Genomic DNA, 17111 nt, shown 5'->3' on the forward strand with positions numbered 1-17111 from the left:
CTAGACAGGTGGGTTAGCCACTAAGTCACCTTGGCACACTGGTTCACACAACTGGACGGATTACCCTCGCACACCTTCCTCCTCGATCTAAATTTCCCCTTGCCCATGAACAGTTTTTCCGAGGTTCTCCATGTTCTGGAATAGCACCTCAGCATCGAACGTAATTGGGGGACCCAGTCTGAAACCCAGGTGTAGGTACTTACACAAATGAAATGACACAGTTTCAGAGACTTCACTGATCACATAGAGATATGATTTTGTGTGCATAGACTGAAGCGGCAAGTGAAAATTTATACCAAGGCCAGGGATCAAAACCTTGTCTCCTGCTTAATAGGGAGGTGCGTTAGCCATTATGCCACCAGTAAAACCCCTCAAATTGTGTCATTTCGTTCGTATAAGTACATGTACTTGGGTTTCCCCCATTTACGTTCGACGCGGAGGTCCTGTTCCAGAACATGAACAGCATCTGCAATTCCGTTCGTGTGTAAGGAGGAATTTCAAGTTGGCTGGGATGGCAATGAGAATTTGGATCGAGGAGGGAGGTATGCCAGGGTAATCCGTGTAGGTGTGTGAATGACTGTGCTCAAATGGCTTAGTGGCTAACGCACCTGCCTTGTGCATAGGAAACCCGGATTCGATTCTCGGCCTTGGTACAAATTTTCACTTGCTGCTTCGGTCTATCCGTATAAAATCGTATCCGTATGAGACCAATTATGTCAATTCATTTGTGTAAGTACCTGCACATGGGTTTCAGGCTGATCCCTCACTTACGTTCGACGCGGAAATGCTGTTCCAGAACATGAAGAGCCTCGGCAAATCTGTTCATGTATAAGGGGGAGACATGCTAGGTAATCTGTGCAATTTTGTGACCGACTGTGTTCAGATGGCTTAGTGGCTTACGCGCCTGCCTTGCACACATGAGATTCGTGTTTGATTCCGGGCCTTGGTAAAAAAAATTTCACTCGCTGCTTCATTCCATCCATATAAAAGCATATCTGTAATTACAAAGAGCAGTTTAAATTGATAAGTCGAATTCATTATTAATTAAAGTTTGTAGTTACTAATTTTACTCTCACGTGATGAAATAATTCTGTGGACAATATCCTATAATTACAAAGAGCAATTTAAATTGATTTGTCGAATTTATTATTAGTTAAAATTTGTAGCTAGTAATTTTCCACTCACGTAATGAAATAATTCTGTGTACAGTTTATTTCTGAAACCAGCTCGTTATAATATACAGGCTTAAGTTCAGTAACAATTATACGTTTATTGGTGAAGTGAATCATTAAGTGCTCGTTTTTCCCGAACGCCTTTCGAGTGTGGAACGGTAGAGAAATAACTGAAAGATTTCGATGACCCCTCTGCCAGGCACTTAACTGTGATATGCAGAGTTCAAAATGTTCAAATGTGTGTGAAATCTTATGGGACTTAACTGCTAGGGTCATCAGTCCCTAGATATGCAGAGAATCATGTAGGTGTAGACGTACTTGCACGGAAGTAAATTTTCATAAATAGAGGATCAAAAATCTTTAGTTAAGTCATAGTTTGTATTCAAAAGTTTAGAACTGTTTAAAGTAATTATAAACTAAATGAAAACTCGACGGATAATAGCAGTACGCGACGCGAGAATAATGATTAGTGAAACCTCATCCTTGTCTTTATAGATTCGAATTTTGATGGGCAAACTTCTCCAAATACTTAAAATTCATTCTCACTGTTATTTCATTGAAACGTTTATCATTTCTAAGCAACAGTAAAGCACCAAAGTAACTTTTCAGCACGACAACAATGACATCGATCATCAGAATCACAGAAAATTAACTAACACACTTAAATACGTTGAAATGTTTACCGTGATTTGCCAGATTCATTAACTTCGACAGATCTTTTAAATGTTAACTTCAAAATTATGACCTTGACGAACTTCAGTACGTTTTCTATAACAATATATTCGGAGCAAGAATGGGAAATTCTACAGGAAGCTCGAACAATTTACGTACTAAGACCATAGGTTGCCGTAAGGTACACCCTATACTACACTGGAGCTCCAAAGAAACTGCCACAGGCATGCGTATTCAGATACAGAGATGTGTTTAAAAGGCAGAATACGGCGTTGCTGATGTCAACGCCTTTAAAGACAAAAAGTGTCTGGCGCAGTTGTTAGATTGGTTACTGATGCTGTAATGGCAGGTTATCAAGATTTAAGTGACTTTGAATGCGGTGTTATTAGTTGGCGCACGAACGATGGCACACCGCATCTCCGAGGTAGCGATGAGGTGGGGAATTTGCCGTACGACCATTTCACGAGTGTACCGTGAAAATCAGGAATCCGGCAAAATATCAGATCTCCGACATCGATGCGGCCGGAAAAAGATCCTGCAAGAACGACGACTGAAGAGAATCGTTCCATGTGACAGAAGTGCAACCCTTCCGCAAATTGCTGCAGATGTCAGTGCTGGGCAATCAACAAGTGTCAGCGTGTGAACCATTCAACGAAATATCACCGATATGGCCTTTCTGAGCCGAAGACCCATTCGTGTACGCTTGATGACTCCACGACACACACCTTTACGCCTCGCCTGGGCCCGTCAACACCGACATTGGACTGTTGCTGACTGGAAACATGTTGCCTGCTCGGACCAGTCTCGTTTCAAATTGTATCGAGCGGATGGACGTGTGCGGGTATAGAGACGACCTCATGAACCCATGGACCCTGCATGTCAGCAGGGGATTGTTCAACCTGGTGGAGGCTCTGTAATGGTGCAGTAGGAGTGATATGGGACCCCTGATACTTCTAGATACGACTCTGACAGGCGACACGTACGTAAGCGTTCTGTATAATCACCTGCATCCATTCATGTCCATTGTGCATAGCGAGGAACTTGGGCAATTCCAGCAGGGCAATGCGACACCCCACACGTCCAGAATTGCTTCAGAGTGGTTCGAGGAAAACTCTTCTCAGCTTAAAAACTTCCGCTGGCCACCAAACTCCCCAGATATGAACATTATTGAGCTTATCTGGCGTGCCTTGCTACGTGCTCTTCAGAAGAGATCTCCACCACCTCGTACTCTTACGGATTCATGGACAGCCCTGCAGTATTCGTGTTGTCAGCCCCCTCCAGAAGTACTTCAGACATTAGTCGAGTGTATGCCACGTCCTATTGCGCCACTTCTGCGTGCTCGCGGGTACCCTACACGATATTAGGAAGGTGTACCAGTTCCTTTGGCTCTTCAGTGTATTTCCATCTTTCGTTTTTGATCCGTCTGTGTATTATGGGAATGACATTGCGACGTGCAAGGTATTTTGTAATGAATCCGAAAATTAAAATATAACATAGGGATCCTGAAATCCTGAATTGTTAATATGCCTTGCGGATGCAATCTCGGTTTGGCTCACCTGCATGTATCGCAGTCTAGCGCGCTGCACTTTTTTTATGTTAGTGGCAGTAGTAAGTTACCTTCTAAAAGGAACTACTGCGAATCAAAAGATAACATGGAAAACTTGGCTGTGTCTCGGTCTATGAGAACAGATAGTTTTCTACAAATATGTAGGTTTCTTCTTTGTTGCAGATAACGCTAAGATCGATCAAAATGACAAGACACGGAAAATCCGTCCAGTCATGCTGATGTTGAAGAAGCACTGCGCTGATAATTTCACACCTAAGGATCACCTGTCTTATGATGAATGGATGGAAACAATCCGTGGTAAGCCTATTAGATTCGGTTATATAATTTGGAGCCTTAACGTCAAAAATGGATGTTTGGTAAATTATGAACTGTATCGGGGAAAAGGTCCTAAAGGAAATGCAGTCTATGAGCAGTTTTTTCTGGCAAGGTGGAAAGTCCCTTATTGATTCATTAGATGATATTCCGAGGTGGAGAGAGAACTTTTCTACAGCTTCTACACGGATTATCAATTTTCAGGCCCATCTCTGTTTTCATTTCTCAAGTATTGTGGATACTCTGCCTTCGGTACCGCTAGAGAAAATAGAATTACAGAAGAAGATCCACTGAAAAACAAAAACTCATTTTCCAATAAAGATCGTGGATATTTTGAGACAGCAGTAGAGAAGAATGATGGATTACTGTATGTGCGGTGGCTGGACAACTCAGTTGTCACCGTGATCTCTTCTTCATGTGGTGCTCAAGACACTGGCCAATTCAAGAGATTTTTCTCAACTAAGAAAGCGAAATCTAATGATTTCCAGACTAAACCTGGCAGCCAAATGTAATACGTATGTGGGAGGTACTGATTATATCAGCATCTAGCATGCTATCGTATTGGAAGGAGAAACAAGACATGGTATTGGTTTATCTTTACGTGGATGTTAGATGTCGCCGTACAAAACAGTTGGATTTTGTATAATAAAGGAAAAAAATTTCTCAGCTGGTATTCAAGAGAGAAATAGCAGCAATATACTTGCAGAGATACCAAGCTTTACTCACAGGAGCCGGAAGACCTTTCTGCATCTAGGACATCTTCTGATAGTCGTTTAAATGGCATACTCGGATTGAAGGTCCACGTCTTTTAATCAGTTGGTCCTGAAAAGATCAGTTTTTTAAAGCTTTTTGATTTTAATTTGACTGCTTGTTTGTAGCCAGGAAATCCAATATTTGGTCTGGCTGCCTATTAGTTCTAGCTTATTTAGCGTTACCCGGGGTGCACGTGTAGTATTCCAGATTAGTTTATTCATCTACAGTAGAATTAGCCACTTTATTCTGGAACATATCCCAGCTGAGCAAGTGGGTTTAAGGCCACAGAGAAGTTGCTGTGACCGGGTACTGACCCTAACACCTTTCATAGAGGCTGGTTCCCAAGAAAACCTGAAGACGTCTGTCACATTCGTAGACCTAACCGCGGCATATGACACGGTCTGGAGAGAAGGGATGATATACAAATTACTAAAGAGAAACCGATGCCGAAAAAATGTAAATCTCATCTACACCGTGATAAACAAGAGATATTTCCGTGTTTACTTGAGAGAAAATGCGAACAACGGGAGAAAATTAAGTAATGGTCTATCACAAGGCTCCGTATTAGTCCCTCTATTATTCAACCTATATATCTCCAATCTTCCCATTGCCAGGTCAACAAAATTCTGCTACGCGGACGATATCGCTCTTGCTTGTAGAACCAAGGATCTTGGACGAGCGGAGACAATTCTCACAGAAGATCTAGCCGTTATGAGTGCCTAGTTTAGAAAGTCGCGTCTTAAACCCGGTACAAGTAAAACAAACAAGCTAACGCGAAGCTCAGAGTGAAGCTTAACGGAAACACTCTTTGCCATAATAAGTACCCGAAGTACCTCGGTGTCACCCTTGGCCGCACCCTTTCATATAGAAAACATCTTGCAAATACTGCTGCCAAGATAAAGACTCGTAACAATATTATTCAAAAATTATGTTGGGAGCTTCAGCAGATAACTTGCGCACATCTTCCATTGGGCTGGTCTTCTCAGCTGCCGAGTATTGTGCCCCAGTGTGGCTAAACAGTTGCCACACCAACTTGATCGACGTCCAGTTGAACCACACTATGCGGTTAATAATTGGGGCAATCCGACCAACACCCATTTATTGGCTTCCTCTGCTCAGCAACATCTATCCACCCGCAATCCGCAAAAGCGAGGCCTTGCTTAGGATATACCGCAACTGACAGGAGAACCCATACGGGAAGACATACCAAGTTTAGGACGAAATAGACTCCGTTCAGGAAACCCACCATTACGGCAAGCAGAGCAGCTAGTCGCCAGTAATACCGGGGTGAGAGATCTGTGGGACCAGAGCAGTCAACTTACTGAAAATCCTGAAGATTCTGAGTGGTTCCGAAAGTGTAATTGTGATACTGCTGGCACGGGAAACTGTGGGTCAAGTTGAACAGAGCTCGCACTGGCCATGGACCATGCGCAGACTCTCTTGACAAATGGGGTGCTACAGAGTCTCCGGTTTGTGACTGTGGGGCTCCGAAACAGACACTCAAGCACATTAGAGACGAATGCTCCTTGCGTTCCTACCAGTGGTGTTGGAGCGATCTCATGAAAGCTGATGATACGGCTCCTAAATGGATTGGGAACCTTGATATTGACATTTAGTTAGTTTCATACGTAGTTTTGTATTTTCATGTTCATATTCATGTGGGATTGCGTATACATTGTTTTATTTCCTTTCATGCACAGTAATGCTGAGTTGTAGTATTTGATTCTTTTAGCCATGTATCGCTTTCAGTTATATTGTGTTATAAAATACAAATTGTATGACGAAAAGTTTGTAATAAATGTACACAGAAGTGAAATATGTATTAAGACCTTTCAGTAAAGTATTTATTTTTTTGAAGTGGTAATACATAAAAATTTAGGGAGTGAAGCATCAAACGTTGCCATATGTCAACATCAAATATCTCGCGAAAGGTGGTAATGACTTCTGTAAAACAGTTATGTTGTGTACTTTATACCTTGCAGAGACACAGTAACTAAAAAAATAAAAAATTCAAGAAAAAATTAATCCAGGCGCTAATGAGTTAAACTTATGATGTTAATGAACAGTACAAAAATATGAAATTTGGTTTCAGATGTGTATAAAAAACCGCTGCATACCACATATCGAAATCGGTAACACAATATGATAATCTCGATCTACATGAGACAATATTTCTGTATGCATGAGTTACTTAATTTTTAAATACTTGTTCCCTTTCTGAATTAACAACATGCGTGGTACCATTCTGTAAATGATCTGTGTGAATTATCAGCCTGATATGTCAGAAGTGGAGGCAATTGATGCTGTGTCTTATCTGAGGAATTTCAGAGAAATATAAGATGTGGCGGCAGGCTTTGCACCAGGGCTTGTCAGTGCGACATACTTCGTGCAATACTTTCAGCTTACTCAATATGAGATGTACTTCGTTATAATGGTATGCGCTTCGTTCCTGAAACCGTATTCCTTAGAACTTCTGCCCATTTGCTCCTGCGGTTCGCTGCCGTGAACACGAACAGCTGTATCGCTATTGCGTGTTTTTTCTCTTGTGTAACTGCCTCCAGTATTGCTATATCGTCCCTGGTTGCAGCGATGGTAAACGTCCGCACTGAACCAGCTGACACTTACGGTGCGACCTCATTTCCAACCCTTTAATGAGATTCTAATGCAGGATGCTTTTTGGCACTGAAAGGCAACATACAAGAGTGTAGATAAATGGCGAATGTTAAATTATTTTGAATCTTTGATTTAGAAATTAGTTTTCCATCCAACACTTTTGCAGATGAGGTAACGTCAAGGATTTCTTTTTCTTAAACTAAAAATCGGCATGTACAGCCCCATGCTTATGGAGGTCAGTTTGAAAAGTTCTTGAAATGGAATAGAGGAATACGACTTAGATCAGTTAACCTTTTTCATTTTTCAGTGTAATCTCCCTGTGTATCAATGCACTTGCTCCAGCGATGTTCCAATGTCATGATCCCATGTCCAAAATTGCGTTCCCCTAGGCATGCAAAATACCCATCACCTCGGCTCTCAGTTCTTCGAAGAGAATCTCCAATCACCGAGGAAAATTTTTAGCTTTGGGTTGCGATTTCAGCCTGATAACGCCAGGGAAGGCGAATAAGGCGCGTGTGGCAACGGTTCCTCTCTTAGTTCAAGCACTTTTGTCGTGGCAACGACCATTGTGTATGGGCGCACATGTTCTTGATGAAAGCTGACTTCCTCGTTACCAAACCTGGCCTTTCTGTATGTACCTGTTGCTGTAGTTGGTACACAAGGTTAGTGTACCATTGTCGCTTAATTGTCTGACCAGAGATAAGATGATCTATCAACAGAATTCCTTTCGCATCCCAGAAAATTGACGTCATGACATTTCTGGCCCACTGTATTGCTTTGCTTTGATGGTGGTGGTGGTCGTCGTGGTTGTGGTTGTTGTTGCTGTTGTTGTTGTGGTGGTGGTGGTGATGGTGATGGTAGTGAATCAAAATGTTTCATACACTTTCAAAAAGTGTATGAAACAGTATCTAACACGTGGTTAAAAACACTTTAAACACGTCAACCATGAGTAGTATTCGGACGGACAGACAGACGGAGACCGACGGACGGAGAGGCACCAAGAAAATAGTGTTTGTTCACCATTTAAAAATTCACCTTTCATTGGCATGTTATATAGGCTACATTAAATGTCATTGAACGTTTACTTCTTGTGCAGTTAAAAGACAACATCGTTTGCACTTTCCTTTGAACTGTATAACTGCGTAGCTTTTCACTTTCTTGATTTATACGATCACTAAGAGAATTCTCGTCAGTGAACTTCACGTTAGCTCCCTTCCACAAACGATTAACTTGTTACTCGCACGTGTGTTTCGACTTGCCGGCATGCCGATTAACATACGCATTACAAAAGGTTTGATACAAAGAGCAATTAACAAGAATTTTTCCTCCAGTTGGGATCACAGGTAAAACTTGAGGCCGTTGCTATACCCCGGAGGAAAAAAAAAAATTATATATATATATATATATATATATATATATATATATATATATATATATATATATATAATTTTTTAAAACTTGAGGCCGTTGCTATACCCCGTTTCTAGGCGCTACAGTCCGGAACCGCGCAACCACTACGGTCGCAGGTTCGAATCCTGCCTCGGGCATGGATGTGTGTGATGTCCTCAGGTTAGTTAGGTTTAAGTAGTTCTAAGTTCTAGGGGACTGATGACCTCAGAAGTTAAGTCCCATAGTGCTCAGATCCGTTTGAACCATTTTGAACCTTTCGGTTTGTTTTCAGTGTAAGTAACGTAAAAATTGAAAATTTAAAAAACTACGCACAGGCACTCGACGCCGTGACCCTCTGATTATCGTTCTGTACTGTTTCCGCTGGGCCAAACGCTGGCTGCAAGCTACGCTGATACACGGAAATGACTCACGGGTCGCGCTATCGCGTCGAAAACGCTATTTTCTCTAAAGGCTTGGTCATCTGGAGGTCCCACTTCTGTCACTTTCACTTCTGCTCCACCCCTGTACACACTATAAATACGGACGAAATCGTTGACGACGAGTAGACGCCGTCCCCTTGTCATCCGCATCAAGCGAGGTGACATCCCACTGCACTCGCGTTGGAAGGACGGGAATTGGTTCACCCTGTGACTACTCGCTAGTATAAGTAATAGTAGAAGCAGCAGAAGCGGAATATTTAGATTATTCCGTGATTTCCCTAAAGCGCTTAAGGTCAATGCCGGGATAGTTCCTTTGAGAAGGAGCTCGTGATCCGTCTACAATGATCTCGTCCTCGACGGAACGTTAAACCCTAGTCATCCTTCTTACCTTGTGTTCCGCAAGTAGTGCTGCATTACCTTACTGTCGTTCAGCGACGAAACTATCCTATACACAACAGTTAGTAGCTGCACAATTGGAGTGATTTACTGAGCTCTTCTCTTAAATTATTTATGTACTAATGGAGAAGGCCGGCATTGCCCAGGTAATTATTTATGGCTGTGCATCGACGCCCGTACCACGCGCCGTCTGGCCTTTTGCTTAATGTTTCTGATGTAGTATCTCCTGAACTACGTCTTGCACAATGATATAATTTTCTAGGTACATTAAGTGACGTATTTGGATACTGTTTGCGAAATTTATTGCTAGATACAGTTAGTAGCAAAGGAGTAATAAATTTTAACATCAGGCGTGATGCGGAAGTTCTTCACGCGTCTCGTGTTTATGACGTCTTATCTCCTCAACAATGTGTCGTACTACGATATAATTTAGCCTTTACGTTAGACATCCTATTTCCTTGTAACACAACAGGTGCTACTTTTGTTTGTGTTGTATATTTGCTGTCTACTACTCGAACAGTAAAAACCTCCTCCAGCCCGTGACGTGTATTAGGGAGTACACCTCATGAAAAAAACCAGTTGGTAGCTAACAAAATGACATGGCTGTGTTCCCAGGTGATTGACCTGCTGAACCCCGGATCGGCGCGGAAGCCGCTGGCGGTGCGCTGGTCCAAAAAGACGCGCAGTTTCTTCGTGGAGAACCTGTTCAGCGTCGACTGCGAGACCCTCGATGACCTACTCGCCGTGCTCGAGGAAGGTCAGTTGGAAATTGCTGCACTCCTCTAACAGTTCCTATAGTTCAGACCTAGCGAAGCACTGCATTGATGAGGAGAAAAATTATGCCCCAGCCTAGCAATTGACGTGTAGCTTAGCCACCATAGTCTACCTACAATTGAATTTTTTTCTATTTTTTTAACATTTCATTCCTTGTGTTGAAAGGACCCATCCACCCCTCCCTCCCTTTCACGCACGGGAATGAGATGATCAAACAAGGAAAGAAAGACTAGCTCTCAACGAAATGCAAATTGAAAAACACAATGTACGAGGTCTGCCTAAAAAGTATCCGACCACTGATTTTCCCGCGCGAAATAGAGACGATAGGCCTGCGCCACTGGACATAAAGAGACCTTTATGCGCATGCATGAATTTTTTCCCCGCCTTCCAGCGCGTCAGTCGCTGCCTGTCGGCCGCTGAGTGAGGTGCTGCACAAGATGACTCAACGTGTTGAGCAAAAATACACATCAAATTTTGTCATAAGCTTGGTGATTATCAAAGCGAAACAATTCGTAAGCTTCAGCAGGTGTTTGGAGAAGATGCGATGGGTGTAACACAAATTAAGGAGTGGTTCAACCGATTCAAAAATGGCCGCACATCAGCGGAGAGTGACCGGCGTTCTGGCAGGCACCAAACCGGCCGGAGTGCAGCTGTTGTTGAGAGGGTGCAAAATATGGTGATGGCAGATCGTCGTTTGACCGTGCGGGAGATTGCTCAAGAGGTTGGAGTGAGTAAAGCTTCTGCACGTGCAATTTTGCGTGATGATTTGAACATGCACCGTGTGGCCTGCAAAATTCGTGCCCAAGTTGTTGTCGCCGGAACAAAAAGACCTCCGTTTTGACGTTGCACAGAATCTTCTGGACACCACCAACACTGATCCTGGCTTTCTGAACACCGTGATAACTGGAGATGAGTCACGGGTGTACGGGTACGACCCATAAATAAAAAGACAGTCGTTGCAATGGAAGCATCCCGAGTGTCCAAGGCCGAAGAAAGTGCGGCAGGTGCGAAGCAAAATCAAGGTGATGCTGACTATCTCCTTTGATGTCCATGGAATTGTGCACCACGAACATGCACCCGAAGGACAAATAGTGAGTGACAAAGGAGTACTATCAAGATGTTCTCCGGCGACTCCGTGACGCAATTCGTCACAAAAGACCAGACATGCGGACGGCGAAAAGCTGATAACTGCATCACGGCAACGCCCCGCACATTCATCCCATTTGATCCAAACTTTCTTGGCCAAATAAGGAATTATAGCCTTTCACAAACCACCCTACTCTCCAGACATGTCTCCTAGCGCCTTCTGGATGTTTCCAAACTTGAAGACGCCACTGAAAGGATCCCGTTTGGGGAGTAGAGATAATGCGGAACACGACGACGGATCTGAACACCATTCCAAAAGAACGCTTCCAGAGGTGTTTCCGGCAGTGGAAGGATCGGTGGGCTAAGTGTGTACAAGCGCAAGGGGCCTACTTTCATGGGGATTAGGGTCCCAAGCCCGTCAGGTATTCAAAATATTTTTTCTGGCCAAAGGTCGGATACTTTTTAGACAGACCTCGTATAATTTAACACGTGCATTTGAGTAAGACAGGACTCTTAACAAACAGCTACTACAAATCTGTATAAGGTGGATAAGCTACACGCTAGCCACAATGCTTATCTTAAACCAAACGATGTTAAAAATGTACTTACAACACTTTATTTTTAAAAAGATTGAAACAATCGAATTAAAACGGAATAAAAATCATTTATTTAGGTGATCTACTATAAAAACACAGATGATGATCGTATACTCTAAGACAAAAAACGACACACTACGAAAGAGTTATGCAAATTGGTCAAAAAGTATGGACGAAAAAGGTAAAATTGGAAATTTTGACGGACGATGGATGAATGTGTGACGCTGCAGAGCAATTTCACAGCGCAGCTGGCAAGGATAGTAAACAGGGGACATGTTGGTACCAAGGCTTAGTCTCTGTGAATGTTATACCGTGTGCTCAACTGGGGAGTAACTATGCCTCGCAGACAGGTGCGTAAACAATATACGTAGATGTCACAGTCTGAGATATGATGATGATGTTTGGTTTGTGGGGTGCTCAACTGCACGGTCATCAGCGCCCGTACGAAGTCCCAATTGTTACAAAGCTCAATTTTTTCACAGTCCACTCTAGCCACTGCCACAAATGATGATTACGATGATGAAATGATGAGGACAACACAAACACCCAGTTTTCTGGCGGAGAAAATACCCAATGCGGCCGGGAATCGAACCTGGGTCCCCGTGATCCAAAGGCAGCAACGCTAGTCACTAGACCACAAGCTGCGCACGGCATTTGAGAGGGGAGGTGTAGTTGAGCTCAGAGAAGCCTGTTTGAGTAAACGACACGTCGCTCGACATTTGAACAGAGTGAAGCCATTATTCGACGATGATGGCAAGAACGAGTGAACCGTAGTCGAACACAGCTTCAAGAAAGAAGCTATCGACCTAGAGAAAGGACACAACTTGAAGGACAAGCAAGTGTCAGAGAGGCTCTTAGAGTCCCAGATTCATCATTATCTTCGATCCGACGTGCAACTGGTGCTTCAGCAGCCACAAAGACCATTAATAGGTGACTCACAGAAAGGGGGCTATGATCACTGCAGGAGTAAGATCACGGCACTTCGGGCGCCGACTATCATTGACCTCTGTACGCCAATAAGCCCGTCACCAGAGGTGTCGGCCACATTCGGCCTGGAATCTCATTGACTGGAGTAGAATTGTATTCAGTGATAAGCTGAGGTACGACGACCAGCGAAGGTGTGTTTGGAGACATACACTCCTGGAAATTGAAATAAGAACACCGTGAATTCATTGTCCCAGGAAGGGGAAACTTTATTGACACATTCCTGGGGTCAGATACATCACATGATCACACTGACAGAACCACAGGCACATAGACACAGGCAACAGAGCAAGCACAATGTCGGCACTAGTACAGCGTATATCCACCTTTCGCAGCAATGCAGGCTGCTATTCTCCCATGGAGACGATCGTAGAGATGCTGGATGTAGTCCTGTGGAACGGCTTGCCATGCCATTTCCACCTGGCGCCTCAGTTGGACCAGCGTTCGTGCTGGACGTGCAGACCGCGTGAGACGACGCTTCATCCAGTCCCAAACATGCTCAATGGGGGACAGATCCGGAGATCTTGCCGGCCAGGGTAGTTGACTTACACCTTCTAGAGCACGTTGGGTGGCACGGGATACATGCGGACGTGCATTGTCCTGTTGGAACAGCAAGTTCCCTTGCCGGTCTAGGAATGGTAGAACGATGGGTTCGATGACGGTTTGGATGTACCGTTCACTATTCAGTGTCCCCTCGACGATCACCAGTGGTGTATGGCCAGTGTAGGAGATCGCTCCCCACACCATGGTGCCGGGTGTTGGCCCTGTGTGCCTCGGTCGTATGCAGTCCTGATTGTGGCGCTCACCTGCACGGCGCCAAACACGCATACGGCCATCATTGGCACCAAGGTAGAAGCGACTCTCATCGCTGAAGACGACACGTCTCCATTCGTCCCTCCATTCACGCCTGTCGCGACACCACTGGAGGCGGGCTGCACGATGTTGGGGCGTGAGCGGAAGACGGCCTAACGGTGTGCGGGACCGTAGCCCAGCTTCATGGAGACGGTTGCGAATGGTCCTCGCCGATACCCCAGGAGCAACAGTGTCCCTAATTTGCTGGGAAGTGGCGGTGCGGTCCCCTACGGCACTGCGTAGGATCCTGCGGTCTTGGCGTGCATTCGTGCGTCGCTGCGGTCCGGTCCCAGGTCGACGGGCACGTGCACCTTCCGCCGACCACTGGCGACAACATCGATGTACTGTGGAGACCTCACGCCCCACGTGTTGAGCAGTTCGGCGGTACGTCCACCCAGCCTCCCGCATGCCCACTATACGCCCTCGCTCAAAGTCCGTCAACTGCGCATACGGTTCACGTCCACGCTCTCGCGGCATGCTACCAGTGTTAAAGACTGCGATGGAGCTCCGTATGCCACGGCAAACTGGCTGACACTGACGGCGGCGGTGCACAAATGCTGCGCAGCTAGCGCCATTCGACGGCCAACACCGCGGTTCCTGGTGTGTCCGCTGTGCCGTGCGTGTGATCATTGCTTGTACAGCCCTCTCGCAGTGTCCGGAGCAAGTATGGTGGGTCTGACACACCGGTGTCAATGTGTTCTTTTTTCCATTTCCAGGAGTGTATATACATTTATACATGGACGGCGGCGGGCCGCGCGGGATTAGCCGAGCAGTCTCAGGCGCTACAGTCATGGACTTTGCGGCTGTCCCGGCGGAGGTTCGACTCCTCCTTCGGAGATGAGTGTGGGTGTCTGTCCTCAGGATCATTTAGGTTAAGGTTAGGGACTGATGACCTTAGCAGTTAAGTCCCATAAGATTTCACACACATTTTAAGTTTTGACGGCGGCGGGATAGCAACCTGACTGTCGTACGCCATATGGCCAGACAGTTATGAGTGAAGGTCTGGGTCGCCATTTTATTTCATAGCAGGATCTCTTTGGTTGCCATCCGCAACACACTTATAGCACAGCGGTACGTCGACGATATTCTACGCACCGTTATTAGGTAAATTGGAAAATTGTGGTAGGTTCCTATGGGACCAAACTCCTGAGGTCATCGGTCCCTAGGCTTACACACTACTTAATCTAACTTAAACTAACTTACGCTAAGGACAACACACACACCCATGCCCGAGGAACGACTCGAACCTCCGACGGGAGGGGAGGCCGCGCGAAGTGGCCCCGTTATGTTCCCCTTCATGCCAAGCTATCTTGAGCTCACATTTCAGAAAGATAATGCCCGCTCGCACACGACGAGAGTTTCTACTTCTTGTTTTCGTGCTTGGCAAACCATAACCTGGCCAGCAAGGTCGCTGATCTCTCCCCAGCCAAGAACGTTTGGAGCATTATGAGCAGCGTCCTTCAGCCACCTCCGGATTTTGACAAGACAGAATTTGGCACTATATGCCTCAGAAGGACATCTAACAACTCTCATAATCTGTAAATGCTTGCTTAATGGCCAGAGGTGGAGCAGCACGCTGACTTCCTCAATTTGTGAAGCTCTTACTCTTGTAGAAATCATCCAATTTTTCTGAAACTGTACGATTTGTTTGTCTGTATGGGTACATAACATCTACAGATTTCCATCCCATTCGAATAATTCCTTCGTGGTGTGTCTTTTTCTTGTTATTGTTGTCTTAGAGTGTATATTGTGCTAGGTATTAACGATTTTCTGTCCTATTCCATTCACGTATTGAGCGAGGGAAAAGTGAGTGACTATATGCTTCTGCACGCACCCTAATCTCTGTGCCGGCCGAAGTGGCCGTGCGGTTAAAAGCGCTGCAGTCTGGAACCGCAAGACTGCTACGGTCGCAGGTTCGAATCCTGCCTCGGGCATGGATGTTTGTGATGTCCTTAGGTTAGTTAGGTTTAACTAGTTCTAAGTTCTAGGGGACTAATGACCTCAGCAGTTGAGTCCCATAGTGCTCAGAGCCATTTTATCGAGCCTAATCTCTGTCAGCTTATTTTCCAGAGGCCTACACGAGGTATACGGAGGTGGAAAATTAGTGGTCGTAGAGTCTTCTTCGGATACAGATTCTCTAATTTCACCGAAGAGGTGAGAATCACGTTGTCTGTCTTCCAGAAGTATTTCTTTAAGTTCACCGAGAATTTCAGTTACGCTTTCGTATGGGTTATACCGACCTGTTACTATCTTACCAGCGCTTCTATCAATTCGTTCAGTGTCTGTTGTAATTCCTACTTGATAAGAACTCCAAACACTGGAACAGTACTCTAGAATTGGTCGTACTAGCGTCTTGTGTGCGGTTACCTCTACGAATGCACTGCAGTTTCCCTGAACCCTACCAACAAATCTGCCTTCCATTCGCCTTCCCTAATTCTGGTTTTACATTATCGATCCATTTTATTTTTATTTTCAGTATTGCACTTAAATTATTGTACGATCTGACATGCTGAAGTTGTTCACTAATAATCTGTAAATGGAAAAGTTTGGAACTCTTTCTATTTTTTACAAGCATTACCTTCAATTTATCCATATCCATAAATTCATTACAACGAATGGAAATATTATCCAATCTTTCTGCATTTCTCTACGATAGTCCAATGATGGTACTTTTCTACTGACAGCATCGTCAGTAAATAATTGTGTACTACTGCTCACCCTATATGACAGAGTACTCATGTATAGATGTATTGAGAACATAAGAGATCCTCTTCTGCTACCTTTCTGTGGAACGTCTACGATCCAACCAAATAGTGCAACACGAAATACAGGGTGACCCAAAAGTCCTGCGCAGGAGAGCTTCTGTAAAGTTTGGAAGGTAGGAGACGAGATACTGGCAGAAGTGAATCTGTGGGGACCGGGCGTGAGTCGTGCTTCGGTAGCTCAGATGGTAGAGCACTTACCCGCGAAAGACAAAGGTCCCGAGTTCGAGTCTCAGTCGGGCACACAGTTTTAATCTGCCAGGAAGTTTCAACATGCTGAGTATTTGTCACAAGGAACACCGTCTTCGCTGAAAAACAGTTATTATGACAATTATTGCTTCTGTATACCATGTGAAGCGTCATATTTTGGTCTTTTGTACACTTTTTTGTTTTAGTAAATTCCCATGTCACTTTAAGCATTGCGTCAATTTTTACCTCTCTGTCTACATTATTCAGTGAAATATTGAATTTTTAAACGTTGACGGACTTTTGGGTCACCCTGTATTTCATGTTTAGTTGTATTGACAAAACAAAGGACTGTTAACACGCAGTTAAGGAACCTGGGTGGAAAGTATAGTAACAAACGCTGTTTCAGGTATGAGGAACAGGTCTGTGGGCAGGCACAACATGAACGAGTACTCGAGTCGCAGCCACACCATCCTGACGGTGCACATCACGTCAGACCAGCAGGTGAGTCCACACTACTTCAGCCACGTATTGCCCACCTGCGACTTTACAGGTGG

The 17111-nt window shown here is 44.6% G+C and overlaps 1 protein-coding gene across 1 annotated transcript in view; it reads left to right on the top strand.

Annotated features, from left to right (window-relative positions):
• Positions 1-17111, top strand: part of LOC124555078 (kinesin-like protein KIF12) — a 653823-nt gene that overhangs the window by 433078 nt on the left and 203634 nt on the right. The window contains exons 8-9 of the mRNA XM_047128907.1: positions 9930-10071; positions 16964-17058. Of these exons, the coding sequence (XP_046984863.1) occupies positions 9930-10071; positions 16964-17058 (237 nt within the window). The remainder of the gene's footprint in view (positions 1-9929; positions 10072-16963; positions 17059-17111) is intronic.

This window comes from Schistocerca americana, chromosome 1 (genome assembly GCF_021461395.2).
Source record: "Schistocerca americana isolate TAMUIC-IGC-003095 chromosome 1, iqSchAmer2.1, whole genome shotgun sequence".
NCBI classification, from domain to species: domain Eukaryota; kingdom Metazoa; phylum Arthropoda; class Insecta; order Orthoptera; family Acrididae; genus Schistocerca; species Schistocerca americana.